Genomic DNA, 17,500 nt, shown 5'->3' with positions numbered 1-17,500 from the left:
AGGAGGACGAGGAGGAGGAGGACGAGGACGACGACAAATGTTCGTCCTTGACTTTTTTATTCGGAGTTCGTTCTTCCTCGCCTTCAGGAGGCTTCCCCTTCACTTGGCCCGAAGGGGCGTCTTTGATTATCTGCAATAAGGGTGACGATGACGATGACGACGACGAGGACGTCGACGAGGACTCCTTGCGTCGACAAGGCGGGTCCTTTTCGTCTTTGGTTTCTTCCGAGGACGAAGAGGAGCTCGCCGACGACAAAGAACTGCTCGGCTGATCCTTCGAAGGGCGGGGGATAGGCGATGCCTTGCGAAGGACTTCCTTCTCGAAGTTGTCCTCTTTTTCCTTCTCTTCTGCGGATGAAGTAGCGGCTTCTTTGTGAGGTTTCAAGTGATGGTGGAGATCGTCGCCGCCAGAGGTCTTGGACTGAGAGAGATGCTGGGGCTTCTCCAGTCCTTTGGAGGGTTCCTCTTCCTGTGAGGACGACGACGACGACGAAGGTGAGGGTGAGGAGGAGTTGGAGGAGGACGAGGGCGAGGAGGACGACGAAGAAAACGACGATGATTTCGATGACGACAAAGACGAGGTGTTATTAGGAAGGGAATGGGCTGCAGTCGTGGGCGTGATACTATGAGTGATGACCGATGGTGAGTGGTGGGCGGTGTTAGGGGGGAGAGTGTGAGAGGCTGTGGGTGGAAGGTTGTTTGGCCGAGTTAGGGAATTCTTGCGGCCGCGGGCTGGAACGACCCCGTCTCTCCGGATATGTCGCACCTGGAAAAGAAAAAAAAATGAGTTACTCAACAATGAATTACATCAAAGGATGAGATTAATGGCAACAATAATAATGGTTAGTTTACAGAAATAATGTAATTCTTAGCAATGATATTTATTCCTGTTAAGGATAATGTAATACTTAGCAATGAGATCTATTCCTGTTGAGAATAATGTAATCCTGAGCAATGAGATCTATTCCCGTTGAGAATAATGTAATCCTGAGCAATGAGATCTATTCCCGTTGAGAATAATGTAATCCTGAGCAATGAGATCTATTCCTGTTGAGAATAATGTAATCCTGAGCAATGAGATCTATTCCTGTTGAGAATAATGAATTCCTGTTGAGAATACTGTAATCCTGAGCAATGAGATCTATTCCTGTTGAGAATAATGTAATCCTGAGCAATGAGATCTATTCCCATTGAGAACCATGAATTCCTGTTGAGAATGATGTAATCCTGAGCAATGAGATCAATTCCTGTTGAGAATAATGAATTCCTGTTGAGAATACTGTAATCCTGAGCAATGAGATCTATTCCTGTTGAGAATAATGTAATTCTTAGCAATGAGATCTATTCCTGTTGAAAATAATGCATTCCTGTTGAGAATACTGTAATCCTGAGCAATGAGATCTATTCCTGTTGAAAAAAAATGAATTCCTGTTGAGAATACTGTAATCCTGAGCAATGAGATCTATTCCTGTTGAGAATAATGTAATCCTGAGCAATGAGATCTATTCCTGTTAAGAATAATGTAATCCTGAGCAATGAGATCTATTCCTGTTGAGAATACTGTAATCCTGAGCAATGAGATCTATTCCTGTTGAGAATAATGAATTCATGTTGAGAATACTGTAATCCTGAGCAATGACATCTATTCCTATTGAAAATAATGTACTCCTGAGCAATGAGATCTATTCATATTGAGATATATTGAATTCCTGTTGAGAATACTGTAATTCTGAGAAATGAGATCTATTTCTGTTGAGAGTAATGAATTCCTGTTGAGAATACTGTAATCCTGAGCAATGAGATCTATTCCTGTTGAGAATAATGCATTCCTGTTGAGAATACTGTAATCTTGAGCAATGAGATCTATTCCTGTTGAAAAAAATGAATTCCTGTTGAGAATACTGTAATCCTTAGCATGAGATCTATTCTTGTTGAGAATACTGTAATCCTGAGCAATGAGATCTATTCCTGTTGAGAATACAGTAATTCTGAGCAACGAGATCTATTCCTATTGAGAATACAGTAATCCTGAGCAATGAGATCTATTCCTGTTGAGACAATTTCATGAGGGATTGACCACGAATCTCAAGTACGTTTTCAAACCTCAATACCCGATAACTTCTAAATGCGGAAAAGTATTATCTTTCGAGACTAAAAAAAAAAAAAAAAAAAAAAAAAAAAAAAGTTCTTTTACTTCTGCTCTTCCCCTTTATCTCCGCCAGTTCCCTGACAAAGGCTACCGGTAAATATGGCAGGGAAAAAACAATGGCATGCAAAACTCGCCTAACAACAAACAACAGGGCCGTGAAGAGGAGGAGGAGAGAAGGAGAGAAGAGAAGAGAAGGGAGATCGTCCGGAAAGAAGAGAGAACATTCCTCGGATTTTTCTCAAAGTCATTAACGCTCTGACGCAAGGAAGGAAGGGGATGGGATGATGATGATGGGAGGTTTCAGCATCACATCTCCTCCCCTCCTCTCCCGCCACCATCCATCCCGAGCATCACATCACTCGCTATCACCTCAAACAATCATCATCCAGGAATGCTAACACGCAGAATTACACATCCCCTCTCTCACTACCTGGAATAATTAATTGGCTTCCATCATCCATATGAGAGAGAGAGAGAGAGAGAGTATTTACAGTTCTAATACACTGAGTACTGAAGGCCTTTGGGAGAGGAAGGAGGAGAGAGGATAAAAGGGAGGAGTGAGAACTGAGGGAGGGAGGGAGGGAGCGAGGGAGGGTAGCGAGTGGAACCCGAAACGCAGAGAAACCTCCCAAACATTTTGGAACCTGGAAAACGTGGTCGTGGAGAAAATCAATAGTCGTATTCACATAAGATCGACGTGGTGTTGGGCAATGTCATGGTGGGGAGACCCGGGAAGAGAATGCAAGGGTGTTGCCCACATGCCTGAAGTGGTTTGAGTGTTTAGTGGTTGTTGTTGTTTTTTTTCTGGGATATATACTGACTGGTCCATCTTAACTTACATACTTTTATCATTTTTGCAACGCTTGAATTTATGCTTTGCCTATTTTCTCCCAAGTTAATTTAACAGTAAAAGAAGAAAAAAAAATTATATAATCTACGAAAATGTCTCAGGCCCTCATACCACTCTCTCGTGACCTTCAAGTGTGATGCCTCTCAGTATGATCTCATTTTTCTTTCTATAATACTCGCTTCTGGAAGTATGTCTAGGACACGCGGGTATTTGGAGTTCACTCCAACCTCTATAATAATACAATAACTCATTCGTTTATTATATTAGAGAACACGTGCTAGAATTAATCTCTTGATGCTAAGGTACCTTTTACTATTCTTAGCGGTGACTGGAGCTGAGCAAAGGGATTGGCTTGACTCAGGTGTTATCATTAGCATGGCAGGTCTGCCCTGACGCTCTGCTTTTTATTTATTCATTTTTTTCCTCCACCAGATAAACAGCTTATTCGTGTTCTTGGTAATGCTTCTTCCATTGCTGTGCCAATAATGTCTGTAAGGTTAACGGCACTTCTGTTCATGGCCTCTAATTCACAATGATTGACACGAATGTGTTAGTATATTTTAGAAACACAAGGGAACACTTGCGAAAGCTCATTTCTCGAGCGAACTTGGAATACACCTATATATATATATATATATATATATATATATATATATATATATATATATATATATATATTATATATATATATCAAAATTAGGGTAAATGATCATGTTTGGCTTGACGATTCATGTCACATGTCCGCTTGAAGCACTACATATCCATTTTCAGGTTCACAGAAAGAATTAAAATATAAAAAAACTGCATGAAATCATTCTGCCTCATCTCTGAACGATTAAAATGACATCATCTATCTTTAGATGCTCTAACACTATAGCTATGGCATATAGAGATTGTACGACGAAGATTCCTCAACTATTTTTTTTGACCGCTAGTAAGGTTTCAGATAGGAAACATGTACTCTTTCGTGTCTAAATATTTACGGGTAAGGCAAGCACGAGTTCTGAACTGTTCAAATTTATTTTACTACTTCCTTTGATTTGCTAAACCATAAGAAAATTCCCGGTGGCGCTGAAGGACAGGTTCACAATCTACCTCACAATTCTTTTGGTTACAGATTTGCCTTCCTGAACCTTTGTTGTTTCTTAACCATTATATATAACGAGCAAGCTGGTTCCTTAAACTATGATTTTATACAATGCAGATGATGCAACTTTTGTTGCTCTTATCCACTCTAACCGGTGGGCAACATTAATCAGCTGTTAGCCATATTAGAGACCAGGAGCCCATAATAATCAGGCTAGTACATTCTGGTGGCACGCGGACGGCCTCCAGAAATTCCAGCCCATCCCACTGCTGGTACCTCCTTGATTGTTTGTTTGTTTGTATGGTGTTTTTACGTTGCATGGAACCAGTGGCTATTCAGCAACGGTACCAACGGCTTTACATGACTTCCGAACCACGTCGAGAGTGAACTTTTATCACCAGAAATACACATCTCTCACCCTTCAGTGGCTCCTTGATTGTAAGCAATGGCGTTGGTTCGTTTTGGAGTGAGATTCATCTGATCTGCGTGAGTACGAAGGACACGTATGGATTCTTGTAACAGTGCCATAGTAGAACCTTGACTCTGTGGGGCTTTTTGCCTACCGTACAAAATCTTGAATCAAGTTCAATCACACTCGTTGATGCCCTTATTATATATACTCCTCTATATGCAATGTTGAATAAATTAGTGTCTTTGTTACAAATGCTCTTCCTCGAACTCTTGTCCGTAATATTGGTTTTGAGGATATGCAAACGCTGTCATGGCCACCATTGCCAGAATGGTTCAAATGACTGGGAGACTGTGCAGTTATTCGGCTCTTATTGGCAGACAAAAAGTCCAGGCTTGGATCGGAATAATTATCCATAAAAGAAAATGAGTCCCTTTATTAAAACAGGAGAGATTAGAAGGGTTGAAGATGAGGTTATACGATGCAATCTACGCCCTTCCATTAGGGAATCCCATGAGCAAGGAAGAATTCTGAAGACGCATACTAAGATCAATTTACAAGGTTTCTTGAAGCATGAGACGTATCTCATAATGGCCCATTATTTTATCGTAAAATAGAGAACAGAATATACAAGAGAAGGTTCTGATTTCACATCTAGATATGATACAAGTCAGAGAAGCGGCTCTGCACTCACGGGATTTAGTACAAACGCTCTTTTTGTATATTAACAATGTCCCCGTGGTCCTTTTTCCTGCTGGCAACTCTTATAAACTACGGTAGTAGACGCCCGTGGACGCAACATACAAAACCAAGGGGGACTGGAATGGAAATGTTTGCGGGTGTATAATTCGCAGTTTCGTGGGAACAGAAGCCTGAGAGGGAGAGAGGACGTTTAGATGACGAATGAAATTCTACGGAGACGCCGACGAATTTCCTTGTTAGTTCCGTGAGTTCTTCTTCATCTTGCTTTTCCTTTACTTAGCGCCCCAGACGAATATAATAGCTCTTTGAGAAGGAAAATCTTTTCACGTGTAGCTTCCATTTCGGTCAGGTGGTCGAGCGCACCGTGTAAGCAAGGATGGCGATGTTTACAAGCACTACCGTCAAGAAAACTGTCTTGCATCCAACTAGTAGGTACATGTTGACCGAGTCAAAATTTATATATATATATATATATATATATATATATATATATATATATATATATATATATATATATATAATATATACATACATCACATCATCGTGATTCATATAGTACATGCATTAAGCTACAAATGTCCTTCAATATCCAATTCCCTCACCTTGGAATTCATATATATTCATAATATGTTAACCGAAGGGGAATTTTTTTATTTGATAATAATTTCGTCCTCTCGTGGATTCGAACCAGCGCACTGAGGAGAAATCAGGACTTCAGTGACATCCTTACCGACTCGGCCATGTTATGCTAGACTTGATTCAAACAGCAACAAAATCACGGAAACATGCTTAGGAATTTTATTTACAAATAATCTGCGGGCTTCTCTTTATACATTCAAAACTTGAGAGGCATGAATATTCTCCCCAGGGCTTACAATACAAGCTTAATAAACTGAACACGGCGAGCTGTTTATGCATCGGTGAAAAAAGAAAAAGAAAAAAAAAACAACGAGTCAACTTCTGCTATCAAATTGATTTTCCAGGCGACTCTTTCATAAAAGACATAAATAACGACAGAAACTTTCTACCCAACTATGCAAGAACTATGCGAGAAGAGAAGAGAACGTTGTTTGCACACCTTTCCAATAAGGAAATTGAATAAGATGGCTGCGAAAGATAAAGCGAGAGTGTCTTCCCATCGCTTCTATCTATCCATCACAGTTATACTAATGAATACAGAAAGGAAGGATGGATGGATGGAAGGCTTTCCGATAAAGATATTATATAAACATCCCGTAAACTCTCTCTCTCTCTCTCTCTCTCTCTCTCTCTCTCTCTCTCTCTCTCTCTCTCTCTCTCTCTCTCTCTCTCTCTCTCTCCTTCGACAACTTTGATTAACTTGGAAAGTTTCTAAAAACTTTTTGAAGAATTTCTTCGGCCTTGGAAGACTCTCGCCCCTTTTTTTGCTCTACTTGTCAACTCTCACGGAAATAATAATAATAATAATAATAATAATAATAATAATAATAATAATAATCTACCATTTCTTTTGTTTTAGAACAAACAACTTCTAATCGACCGTCGCAGGATCAGCTTCCGTCTGCAGCTCTCTCGCCATATTGGTTGCTATGGTGCTACATACGGGATACAAACATCGGCGGCCTCTTGCAACCAAATTGCTCTTCGATGACCAAATTCTCTCGACGGGACCACCCGAACTGACTGTTTGCTAGCTTTTGATATCCTCGCTACTCTTCAAAGCTTTGACAAAACTACTCTCAACCAGCACCAAACCATAACCATTATATATATATATATATATATATATATATATATATATATATATATATATATATATATATATGTGTGTATACACATACATATGAGAGAGAGAGAGAGAGAGAGAGAGAGAGAGAGAGAGAGAGAGAGAGAGTGAGTGTTTTTATTACAGCATTCTATAATCGACATATCTGCATCGTACGAGTTTCAAACTCTGTTCCGTTTTAAATACCAAGAATATTTAGCATAAATTGAAACATAATTAAAGAACTATAAAACAACTAACATGGAATATGTTAACTAAAAACATGTTTTGTAACCCTTCCTTTTATTCCCTCGAGTTTATCTTTAAAGACGTCTTTTAATGAAAAAAAAGAAGAAATAATGAAAGAACTAAAAAAACCACTAACATGGAATAAGTTAACTAAAACCCCATTTTGTAACAATTTCTTTTATTCTCTCAAGTTTATCTTTAAAGACGTCTTTTAATAATAATAAAAAATGATTTCCCATGTCCTGAGTGCACGATATATTTCCCATGTCCTGAGTGCACGATATATTTCCCATGTCCTGAGTGCACGATATATTTCCCATGTCCTGAGTGCACGCTATATTTCCCATGTCCTGAGTGCACGCTATATTTCCCATGTCCTGAGTGCACGCTATATTTCCCATGTCCTGAGTGCACGATATATTTCCCAACGACCCAAAGAACGACAAAATCTATTTCAACCAACATACTGGAAAAGCTTTCTCTTATGCTGAATCGTCCATCTATAAAAATCCGACTGATTACACTACGAATTCAATTAAAACAATCTACCTAGTTGATCGTCACCGCTGGAAAACATCCAAAAACACCCGACATTTCAATGAAATATGAAGACGAGAGAGAGAGAGAGAGAGAGAGAGAGAGAGAGAGAGAGAGAGAGAGAGAGAGAGAATACTCGCAGTTCCACTGCTGTCCCTTGTTAAAAAAAGAAAAGAAAATCCCTTCACAACAGGAAGACTAACTTTTCTGTAATAAAACCATTTCCATCGTGAGAGAGAGAGAGAGAGAGAGAGAGAGAGAGAGAGAGAGAGAGAGAGTGTTAGGGTGTTCTTCCACTTCTGGTCACTTGTGCAAAAGCTCGCTGCTACAGCTTAGCGAGTATTCCACCAGCTCCTCTTTAACGTGGAAGTTGTCTGTTACATATTGATTCATAGAACACCACTCGAGAATGCCGAGTCTTGGCGAGAGGGAGGAAGGCAACGAAATGGAAAGGGGAAAAGGATTACCGAGTGGATTAGAGGAAAACCCGCGGAATAGGAAAGGTAAAGGAGAGAGAGAAAGAGAGAGAAAGAGAGGGGACGACAACACACACACACAGGGAGACAATAATAAATTGGAAACGCATCAAGAATGCGAACAAACACACACACACACACACAGTAACGTTCAAGGGATTGAAAAATGCTGAAGTACCAAAAGGGGAATATGTAGTGGAGGGACAAAATGGAAAATGTTTAATAGATGAAAAGTCATTACAAGGCAGGCAGACAAGGCAATGGACGTAATCTCTCTCTCTCTCTCTCTCTCTCTCTCTCTCTCTCTTCTCTCTCTCTCTCAGCTCAAAATTACATTTCAGAGATCCTGATAAACAAAAAACTTTACTGTTTCGAAACTCAAAATGCCGGTAACGAGAGAGAGAGAGAGAGAGAGAGAATAACTATTAATAATACTATAATAAACAAAATTATCGCATGATGCAGCAACAGCGCAAAAAGATAGGCAGCGATCACAGCAAAAGAAGTCAATGACCGACGATAGCTAGATGCCTCTTGGAGCAAACTTAAGCAGCGTCTTTTGAGGAATTCCTTTTATTTGTTTACTTTTCCCGTCGAATCGAGTCCCTTTTCGTTTTAAACCGAACGAAAAGGAGATACTAAACGGTCAACGAACTCTGCCAACAAACGCAGAACCAGAAAATAACAAAAACTGCAGCAATTTCCTGAGGGTAAAGAGGGTGTGTGTGTGTGTGTGTGTGTGTGTGTGTGTGTGAGGGAAGGAGTTTAAGAAGGGCGTTGCAGTATAGGGAGGGGGATATGCAGAGCCGGGCCGAGGGAGTGTGTGGGGGGGGGGGGGGGGGGGCACGACGTGTTACTTCAAGGGCGCCGGATGGAGGGAGATACGCCATTGTAACATTCACTTCCTTTCGTGCAAGTCAAAACTTCTAGTTCTTCTGTCGTCAATGCATATCACACACCGCGCCTCCCGGACGTGTGAAGTGACAATCTCTCTCTCTCTCTCTCTCTCTCTCTCTCTCTCTCTCTCTCTCTCAACCCGCTTCTTCCACCACGTTTAGACGTTTCAGCTGTCAACAGTAACAACCTCATTTTTGTAACCTCATTGTAACTTATTCAAAGATTTTCAGGTTCATTTTGGTGACTTTGAAATCATACAACCCTCAACGTTTTCATTACAATTGAAATAATACAACCCTCAACTTTTTTCATTACAAGTGAAATCATACAAGAACCCTCTAACGTTTTAATTAATCATACAACCCCAACGTTTTTCATTCCAAGTGAAATCACACAACATCCCTCAACGTTTTTCTTCACAAGTAAATTTCCTTTACAGCCTTGAAATATTTCCCCACCTACGTATAACCAACACCTCTTCTTTGTGCTTCCCAAGTGAATTGTTCACATATTCTCGAAAACAATGAAACTGTTGTCCAGAGTGCATAGTGGGATGGAAATCCTCCTTTCGTAAATGACAGCCACACAGTTAAAAGAATCTAAAAGACCATAAACTCCAGAGACATCTAAAGAGCGGCTCATTTGCATATAAATGTCATCACGCCACCATGATTTCCACGGTACCTCAACACCATCGCCATCAAGGTCATACCAATCAATTGCAGGTGCATCAACGGGGACTCTCAAAAAGCCGAGATGCTTCTCATTTTCTGTTCTCGGGTCTTCCTCGAATTGTGCCTTCCATTCCTAGAGTCAATTCAAAACATTCGATGCTCTCACGGCGAGCGACTTTTAACAACGAATCTGACATGCTAAGGTTACGAATGAAGAAGAGTTTTCCAATTCTCGCCTGGGTGAAGATTGTGTCACTGTAATTGGCATTTCTGCTAACGTTGGAAAATCTGCTTCCATTGGCATTTCTGTTTCTATTCCTGTCAAAGAACGAAAAGTCCCACAACATTTTTCATGCAAGGCACCCGTTATTACTTGGACTCTGCTAAAGTTTCCAGTTTATAAAGTGCGGCAGTATCTTTGTTTACGACTGATTCGGGTGGTGATGGAAAAATGGCGTCAGACAGCAATGGTCAATGACGTAGGGAATAAGCGACTTAATACTTAAAAATTAAGGAACCACATCTAGGAGAGATCCAAAAATAGAGTTCCATATGATCCACAAGACTGCCGTCATTTAAAACATTATCAGAGGAAATAGCAAATCTAAAAGATGCCAAATTGTACGAAAGGCTTTATCGAACCGAATAAAGACTTCGTTTTCAACAAATGAAAATTGGTTTTGTAGGACTCTGCCATAAGATGGCTAAGGCTTAGACTTCATGATGAATTGATTCAAAATTTACATTAAGTTTCTTTAGCCTTGAATACTACGGCATAACATGAAAAGATATATATAGACTATGGAATTTAATGCCAACAGTGCACCACATGAGGTGCACTGACGGCACTATCCCCCTACGGGAAAAAGGATGGAGAAAGGTCGAGAGAAAGACTCTCTCTCTCTCTCTCTTGTTAGCAGGAGAGACATTCTTCAAACTCATACCAGGTACTGCACCGCAACAACAATTTCCCCACCATGAACAGATCACATTCACTTTCAGTTGGTCTACATGATCATCTTCTGCACTCAGCGAGATAGTGCTTTATAATAGGTCATATTTGAACGAACCAGAACATTCAAAAGTACTTTAACATCTCGAATAAATCTTGGGAGCAAACATGAATAATTTACTATAGAGCTTAAAAAGTTAGAAAATTCACCGTGTGTTGTATCAAGCTAACATCAACCACTATCGGTTAAGAACAACCAATATATGGAATTGATTCTGGATTAAGAGTACAAAGCATTGATTCTGGATAACACATTCAACTGATTTTCGTTCAACACCATTACGAAAACGAGACATACAAATACTGAAAAACGAATTTGCGCACGATCTAATCCTGACACTTGAAGATTTTGTAGCTTTTGAAAGTTCTAGAAATAATTAATTTTTTTAATAATACAAGGAGATGCAAAAATAACTTCATATTCCTATTTGTAAAAATACTGAAAATAAATGATTCGCATCGACTTCGAATTGGTTAAATGAGAATATACATTAATATTTAGTATCGATCAAGAACGGGAAAGGTTGTATAAGGGCAGTGTGCTCAACAAGAACACACACACACACACACACACACACACACACACACAGAGAGAGAGAGAGAGAGAGAGAGAGAGAGAGAGAGAGAGAGAGAATTCCAATGTTGAAGAATCAAGGTATCCGCCTTACTTCAGTTCAACAGCCGTTTAGCAACTGAGCTCCGATTGGTCATACTCCCCAGCGAGCTGGAACCCTTCAGGCAAGACTTTTAGATCTATTGTGCCTCTGCTAACCGATGTAGTGAAATATGTACCCAAAGTAAAGAGTACCGGTGGTCCCGGTACTTAGTCGACCAACTCGAGGACCCATTATTTGGCCGGGCTTACCAACTTCCTTTCAACAGATCGGGTCGACGAAATAGGTTCAAATACTCCATTACCTAAACTACTTCCGATCACGTCTGGCGTTCCACAGTTCCGGTTCTCTGCGTCATCGTGATAAGATCTAATTATATAGCAATCTATACTGCATATTCTTTATTTATATAGTATTCCTATCCGGAGACCATTCTCGCGTTTCAAAAGTACGAGTCCCTGTTTCCCAGTAATTTCAAAACAATATATATATAATATTTACAAAAGATGAACATTAAAATTAGCGAAACACAACACAAAAGGGTTAACGTAGATTCCTTTCACTAACACAAGAGCCTTACTTTCCGGTCTCATGAAAATTGCAAGCATTTTGAAAATGAGATGGAAACCGTCTCCCACTTCGATAATCTCAGTATTTTGACCTGAAAGGATATATTATAGTAAGTACTGCAAGCAATGTCAGGGCGAAAACATAACCTCCGAACACCGATCAAAACAAGATCATATTGTTTAAAGTATAACAAACGGTCGCTAGCAGTTGCACAACTGATTAGCTGATAGTCCCTTCATCAGGAACTCAGCGCTATGGCGCCTTCCATCGGAAATTGTTAAGGGCCATTTTCAGCATGTAATGATGATTCATAACACCTGTAAATATGCAGAACCATTTTCATTTAGTGTTGGAAAATCATCATCAAAACGGCCTTCATAAATCTTACAAATCACGGCTAAATAGAACTACTTGGAGCGATATGCAACTTCGTGCAGAAAGAGAACTGGCATGATTTTCCATGTCGCGGCAATTTAGATCTACAGCCACTGTTATAAAATATGATGAAATTATAGTACGCTGAATATTTGTATAATTATTTTTAAAAAGTTATTTAAGCTAATAAGTGCTGTATATGAAAAAAAAACTGAATATTGTTCAACATATTATGTAATAAAATAATGTATTATGTACATTGGATATTTTACATTAAAGATAAAAAGAAAAAAAAGCATCTCTACAAATGGCAATACTAACAATAGTAAGAGACATCAATGAATTTGCTTCGCATACCCTCTGATAACATGGCGCTTTTGTTAATTTTTTAAATGCAATTGAAAAGATGGTTATAAGGGCGAACTACGCTTGCGCGTGTGGTCATTTCTTCGGTGAAGGCAAACTGAACTTTAGTACATTAACATCAACCGTTCATCTAATGTCTAGGCCAGTCCCTTACGACTATCCTGATTGGCTGTTGAAAAGCCAATCACAGGGCTGGAAACTCTGTCTCTCTCGAGAGTTCACATAGGCAGGATGTTCCACCCCTCCTGAGGGATAAGTCTTTCAAAAGCATCCCTCAGTAGAGTTGGAACATACATCCTGCCTATGTGAACTTGGAGAGAGACTGAGTTTCCAGCCTTGATTGGCTTATCAACAGCCAATCAGGAGCGTCGTAACGGACAGGCCTAGACATCAGAAGCACGGTTGATGTGAATCTCCTATAGCAATCCAGTTTCGCTATCTAACGTAGGCTTGAAGAAGGCAATTAATAAAAGACGGTGGGTAAGAAAACAGTCACTTCCGATAGTGTTCATGGCTGCAAAGTCAAGAAACATAGAATTACCGACTAAAAACCGAACCCTCGTGGACTGACACCAATGCGTCGGCACAAACAGCCACACGCGAGAACACAATCCAGAGTGCACCTTCAAATCCACTTCCTCTCCTGGGGATAAACCTTTCATCGTTTCACCTCAACACCATCACCATAGAAGCCTTCATTATCCTCGGATACGCAACCCTTCTCTTTCCACTATAATCTCCAGCGGCTATTCCAAAATAATGTCGAGCTTTACCACCAAGAGTCCCTGAATATGAAAGCCTTGGAAAACGATCAACACTGGAAGGGTGTGTCATTGTAGTCATTATAGTAACAATGGAATGAGAAGGCGTGAAGGATGGAGATTTCTTGGCAGCAGACAGGCGTCTCAGCTTTTCCAATTTCGTGCATGTAACTGATTTTTGACAGAAGAAATGTCTGGAAAATTAAACGTTCCATGAAACACGGATCAGCCAGTGTCTGGAATTACACGGAAGAGTAGGTGGGTTCATCTTGAGACCTTCAGGAAGTTTATTTCATATACGGCTACATGACAAGAGAACGAATCATGACCATTAATAAGCTTCACATGAACACATTCTAAAGACATTGAATGCACTCATGATAAAGTAAGCTTTCAAAACTCCTTAACACTTACCTAGATTTCAAACTCGTCTAAGAGAGAGAGAAAAAAGTATATCTCGCCAGTGAATTCATTGCGCAATAAATTGGTGAAGCACACCGCCTGGTATCATAAAGGGGGAAAAAAGTTGAAATCTCAGAAAAGGTAAAAAATAAAGCACAAGAGTAAGATTATGAGAGGGAGCTTCTGATTCTCTTGAGAGAAAACATGAAATACAATACAACAAAAGAACATCCATATGTTTATTACTACCACACGACGCGAGGAAAAACCAAGAGAGAGAGAGAGAGAGAGAGAGAGAGAAAGGAAAAAAAAAGTAAGAACGAAAAAAGTAGCATCAACAACTACGGAACTTCAAAAACTGGAAGACTCCCCAAGACCGGTTTCGCCATTCACCCCTGACAGCACCGCCAGCAGCCCGGCGCCAAGTCGATGATATAAAAGTTCTCAACCAGTCCTTAAGGGTCGTCTCCTAAAATAAAAGAGATAGAAACCTTTCCTACTCACACACAAATACGACCGGTGTGATTTTTTTTATCTTTAACATTTGGAATTCGCCTTTTTCTTAACATAATGACCGCGCACATTTTATTAAGTTTTATTTTGGCGAGCCGATGGCAACTTATGGTTCGCCTATTGGGAAAATTATTTAGCGAGAATCTTATGATCATAAAATGCCCATCTTCAACATACCAGTGTTGTCTGTTTTTAGTGAACAGCGCATTAAAAAAAAAAAAAAACTTCTTTGAATCCAGATAGCGTCATTGTTGAGTTGAACATTAGAATTTAGGCCAAAGGCCAAGCACTGGGACCTATGAGGTCATTCAGCGCTGAAATGGAAATTGACAGTAAAACGTTTGAAAGGTGTAACAGGAGGAAAACCTCAGAGAAGTTGCACTATGAATCAATTGTTAGGTTAGGGTGGAGAGTAAGACGAAGAAAGAGAATATGAAAGGTGTATAGTAAAAGGAACGAAAGTGGTTGCAGCTAGGGGCCGAAGGAACGCTGCAAAGAACCTTGAGTAATGCCTACAGTGCACCGCATGAGGTCCACTGACGGCACTAACCCCCTACGGGAGATAGCGTCATTGTGCATATAAGACAGAATCAATTATATAGGATTTTTTTGTTGTGAGATCAGGTAAGCTAGCAGCAGCTGCCGGCACGGGCTCTTCCTCCTAGGGCAGCAGCCCGTAATTACGATATGGAATCAAGAAGTTCGTGCGATGCTCATTTACGTTTCAACGGTTATACCAACACGCCCTTCACAATCCGTCAGAGTCTAGCCTTGTCACGCCGATCTTTTGCTGCTTTTTTATTTCGTTAACCAGAAGACTCTTGTCAACTTCCTCGTTTTGGATGAAAGCCAAGTACCGACACTTGATCTTCACTTGACCAGAACTTCAGTGAAGCCCCGAGTCTAGACCTCTCGTGTGACGTGTAAGATTAGGTTGAAAAAGCAGTGAAAATTTATTCACTTTAAAATTACTTGCAGACAACTATTTAGCGTTCCCGTTACCTCTCTCTCTCTCCTCCAGTTCTTTTATCTTTCGTGATACATCATTCCCACATTTTTTACTTTCACAAACCTTACGGCAATACCTCTCGATTATTACTCTTGTTCTCTACACTTCGTCGACTACTCTTCAACTTTCCAACTTCTACCTATTTCCCGTGAAACTGCACTAATCAACAAGTATTAGGTCTAAAACATAAAACTTATTCCAATACATAGGCTCACACTTCAAACCCAGTCACTCCACAGAGGGGTGCAAAGAATCCCCTTATTTTCTAGTGCCTCAGATAACGTCAGGGTGGAACTTGTTAGTTCGATCCCAAACGCTTTCGAAATGCACCAAACCATGCCCGTCGCGGTTTCTACACTATCACATACGGACTCATGACACACAAACGCAAAATCTGCGCAGTGCCGAGTTGGAAGAAGCTGTCCCTCAGGTAACGTGACTATTATGAATAAAAGGCTCTACAAATCATTTGTGTACGGTTAAAAAGAAGCCGCTTTACACAACGAAATTCAAGTGAGGAAATAAAGAACAGGAGCTTTCGACCTTCACTAAGGTCCTCTTCAAGATCGAAACCTCCTGTTCTGCTTGTACTCACTTGAACTTTTGTCATTTGTGTACCAAAGATGATCGAACTGACAGAACGCATTCCGCCAGAAGAATCCGGCAGCTGCTGTTTATAACCTTTCTAGTGTGACGTCATCCACATTCTGTTGCGGTGCCAAGTACTACTTGTGGTCCTTCGTTCCCTCTATTGTAACACTCAAGGTCCTTTAAATATATTCTGATATTTAAAGGACCTTGGTAACTCTGTGGAGCAAAGTCGTGGATGTTGATAAATCGAAAATATCAGGGAAGTACTATAAGATTTTGCGTTCATTCACCTGAGTAACTTTAGCTCGCCAGTTCAGTAGGTGACAGCTTGTCTAAGCAAGTTAATGATGGCAGTCTTTGATGGTTGAATAAGGATTATGAGTAATAATTATAATGATAACTATTATTCTATAAGACCTTTTCAGCCCTAAAAAATCACCCGTCTGAAAAGTATACTGTAAAAACATATTTAAATTTCAAATTAACGATACCTCTCTCTCTCTCTCTCTCTCTCTCGCTCTCTCTCTCTTCTCTCTCTCGCTCTCTCTCTCTCTCTCTCTCTCGTCAAATATCAAATACGATACCTTTGCTTGTGTCTCTTACTGTTCATTACGTCTCGCTATCTCAAGATGTCTCATGATATTCTTATATTCATAAATTGAAAAAAAAAAAAAAACATTTCAAGCCATTCGTTCTGTCACTAGCCAACTGCCCTCACTCTTTTTTCACCCTCCTATCAGCTTAAAAAAAAAAAAAAAAAAAAAAAAAAAAAAGGAGAGAGAGAGAGAGAGCCGAAACGGCGGGTGACCAGAGTCACACGAAGGTTAGGCAAGTGAAAATGATAAGCAAGATGCAACGCTCAAATGCCTCGTCACCATTAATCGACCCTTGGTCCGGTGTAGCGAGACCGGCCTCAAGTCAACACACAAGACTCCGGAAAGTGTTTTAAATCTATGACCGACAAAGTCACTGATGAATCATAGTCTCTCTCTCTCTCTCTCTCTCTCTCTCTCTCTCTCTCTCTATGAAGCAGTCATTCTTGAGTTCTATAGTCTTGAACATAACCATATTTCTCAGTTTCTTTTCTCAGAGAGAGAGAGAGAGAGAGAGAGAGAGAGAGAGAGAGAGAGAGAGAGAGAGAGACCCTCAGCGAGGTAAATCCGTATCCAAGGAGGGGAGGGGCCAATCTACAGGTAAAATTTATTTCTTTCCCATGAGGGAATAACAGAAATGCGGCCTCCTCACAATAAAACCTCTACGACCGTTACCTGGTCCAGGCAACAAATAGATAAAGCAACATAAAAAAAGGGCATAAGTAGTCTAAGTGAATAGTTGAACAGTTACGCGAATACTTTCCGTTGCAACAACGTTTATGCGAAGTGGCACATAAGGGCACTTACATTTATTTTTTTTTCGGCAATGATGAGAAAAATGCTGTGTACGCAACACAAAACCAGAATAGTAGCAAAAGTTAAATTTTTCGAAGCCCCATTTATCAGGGTAAAGAAAACGA

At 40.1% G+C, this 17,500-nt stretch overlaps 1 protein-coding gene across 3 annotated transcripts in view; it reads right to left on the bottom strand.

Moving 5' to 3' along the window:
- Window positions 1-17,500, bottom strand: part of LOC135202224 (probable JmjC domain-containing histone demethylation protein 2C) — a 651,505-nt gene that overhangs the window by 178,309 nt on the left and 455,696 nt on the right. For all 3 annotated transcript variants that reach the window (XM_064231488.1, XM_064231490.1, XM_064231489.1), the window contains one exon: window positions 1-766. This exon is cut by the window's left edge and continues 1,419 nt beyond it. In XM_064231488.1, coding sequence (XP_064087558.1) covers window positions 1-766 — 766 coding nt within the window. The remainder of the gene's footprint in view (window positions 767-17,500) is intronic.

Source organism: Macrobrachium nipponense, chromosome 30, assembly GCF_015104395.2.
Source record: "Macrobrachium nipponense isolate FS-2020 chromosome 30, ASM1510439v2, whole genome shotgun sequence".
Lineage (NCBI taxonomy): Eukaryota > Metazoa > Arthropoda > Malacostraca > Decapoda > Palaemonidae > Macrobrachium > Macrobrachium nipponense.
This window is presented reverse-complemented; position numbering and strand designations above follow the sequence as displayed.